This window comes from Cardiocondyla obscurior, linkage group LG25, assembly GCF_019399895.1.
Source record: "Cardiocondyla obscurior isolate alpha-2009 linkage group LG25, Cobs3.1, whole genome shotgun sequence".
NCBI classification, from domain to species: Eukaryota; Metazoa; Arthropoda; class Insecta; order Hymenoptera; family Formicidae; genus Cardiocondyla; species Cardiocondyla obscurior.
The window spans coordinates 2705925-2707973 of record NC_091888.1 but is presented as its reverse complement, the minus strand read 5'-3'; the positions used below and the strand labels follow the sequence as shown (position 1 = coordinate 2707973).

Below are 2049 nucleotides of genomic sequence, written 5' to 3'. Positions count from 1 at the left end.
TCAGCGTCTAAGGTTTCAATGATGTAATCTTCTCTAACATCGTCGTCGAGCATATCAGCCAACCATGCACATTTCTCATATTTTTTGACATATACAAGACGTGACACTTCATCACCGTCTACACCTGTTACAGCTGTTGTAATTAATTGTTTTGCCATGTTATATGGCACGGTTTCTTCTTCCCACGACAATGTATGATGATATTTTATTGTCCAAGAAATGCATGACTTTTCAGATTGCGCCAAAAAATTCCATGGCACTGAATTTTTAAAGATGTAATGAGTTAGAACAGTACCCTTTCTTAGCACTGCAACTTCTTTTACAATAAATCGCCGTCCAATATTAAAACCTTGAAGATCAACAAACGTTGGCACAATCATGATAAACGCGTGTTCGAAACAATAATGATGTGTAGATAAAATTGTTTCTTTATATATGATAAAAACTGCTGATATAGCAATTTTTATAAGACCTTGCGCACAACGTTAGACAGTGGACTATATTCAACTATGCGATCGTGTAAAATAAGACAATATGCGGTTGTATTTGCAGGAACATTTTCCTTGCAATCAAATTCTAATCGCACGTCTACAGTGGCGCTTTTGATTGACTCGTTCTGTCGAGAGCAATCGATAACAACAAATGGCCCATATGATAGAAATGCTGCTACATTGCAAAAAGCCTCATAAGAACTGTTGCCATAATAAGCTTTACGAAAACGTATATACATATCATAAAGAATGGCGTATCTTTTTTTGTCAAAATCTAAATTCAGATCATTATATGGATAATATTCAAAGTTGAGAAAAAGTTTCACATTCGTTAATTTACAATCATCAAAAATGGTTGATTTTTTAGACATAACGTTTTTGCGATCGGTTTGCAGAGCAAAGATAACGTATCGAGGCTTTTCAAGTTGCGTTGCAGCCTTGACGGCCCAAGAATGTTTTGTAGTACTCTGCAAAAGAGGATATTCATACAAATCCCACGAGCGAAAAGTCATGCTTAAATATCGCCCGCTATCCAAAGTTCGCAGCATGGATAATTTATTGACCTCATTTAATATGACATGAGATATTCGCCACTGTATTTTATGCAATTCAATTTTTGGTTCTAATTTCGAATTTCCTATAATGGAATTATTATCATTGCGAGCGCGTATTAAAATTAATTCATGGCGAGCGTTGACAACCACTCGTTTATAATCTTCACAGAAACCTAACAATATACTGAGGGGTACACAAAAATTAAAGAATCCTTCTGACGTAGTTGATGTTTCACTCCATCCAGCATTTTGTAGCATCACAGCATTATCAAATGTTAGCGATATATAATTTTTAAGAGTGCTAGTTATTCCAACGTTTCTGTTGCAATCAATTTCTACACCACTGAGTTCATAACGGATTTTATCGAACATAAACGCTACACAATTATTTCCGAGCGCAGCTGTTAACTTATCGTCAGGTTTTTTTATTTTTATTTTTCCCTCAATATAGAGAAAACTGTCACATGGCAACGTATACAAATCCTGTTGTTGTATTGGTATCCGTATTTCATCACTATATCCAAACGTTATGTTAGCATATGGGTTGTACGTATGAGTTTCAATGTTAACAATACTATTATCAAAGATCGGCTTATCATCAATAATCAATATATCAGCCATTTTTAGATGTTACACACAATAAAATCCAGTGATTTAAAAAATTCTACGTTTGATGTAGTAAGTTTTTTCTTCAATAATTGAACTCCTTTGGTGGAAGCTGTGTATTTAGTTTGTCTCACGTTTGACGTTTTATTCAAAACGAGCATCTCACACTAAAGTCGTCTCCGCACATGCAGTCTCACGGTAATTTCTTCGCCGCGAAAATCAAGCAATCGTCCGTTTTGATCTACAATGCGAATCGTCAAATCAGTAACGCTTCGTACGACGACTGGAAGGTAAATGATCTGTATTGGAGTTTCAGATATCTTATATCCAGGTGGAACCTTAGGTGAAAATTCATGTATTGTATGTACACGTTTTCCATTACTGTATGCACCCCCCGT

General features: G+C 35.5%; 1 protein-coding gene across 1 annotated transcript; it reads right to left on the bottom strand.

The window, feature by feature from the left end:
- Positions 1-463: 463 nt before the first annotated feature.
- On the bottom strand, positions 464-1666 carry LOC139111738 (uncharacterized). The gene is made up of 2 exons (XM_070672208.1): positions 832-1666; positions 464-708 (listed from the first exon to the last, which is right to left on the bottom strand). Exons 1-2 carry the CDS (start codon positions 1664-1666, stop codon positions 464-466), a joined length of 1080 nt encoding a protein of 359 aa, XP_070528309.1.
- Positions 1667-2049: the final 383 nt, after the last annotated feature.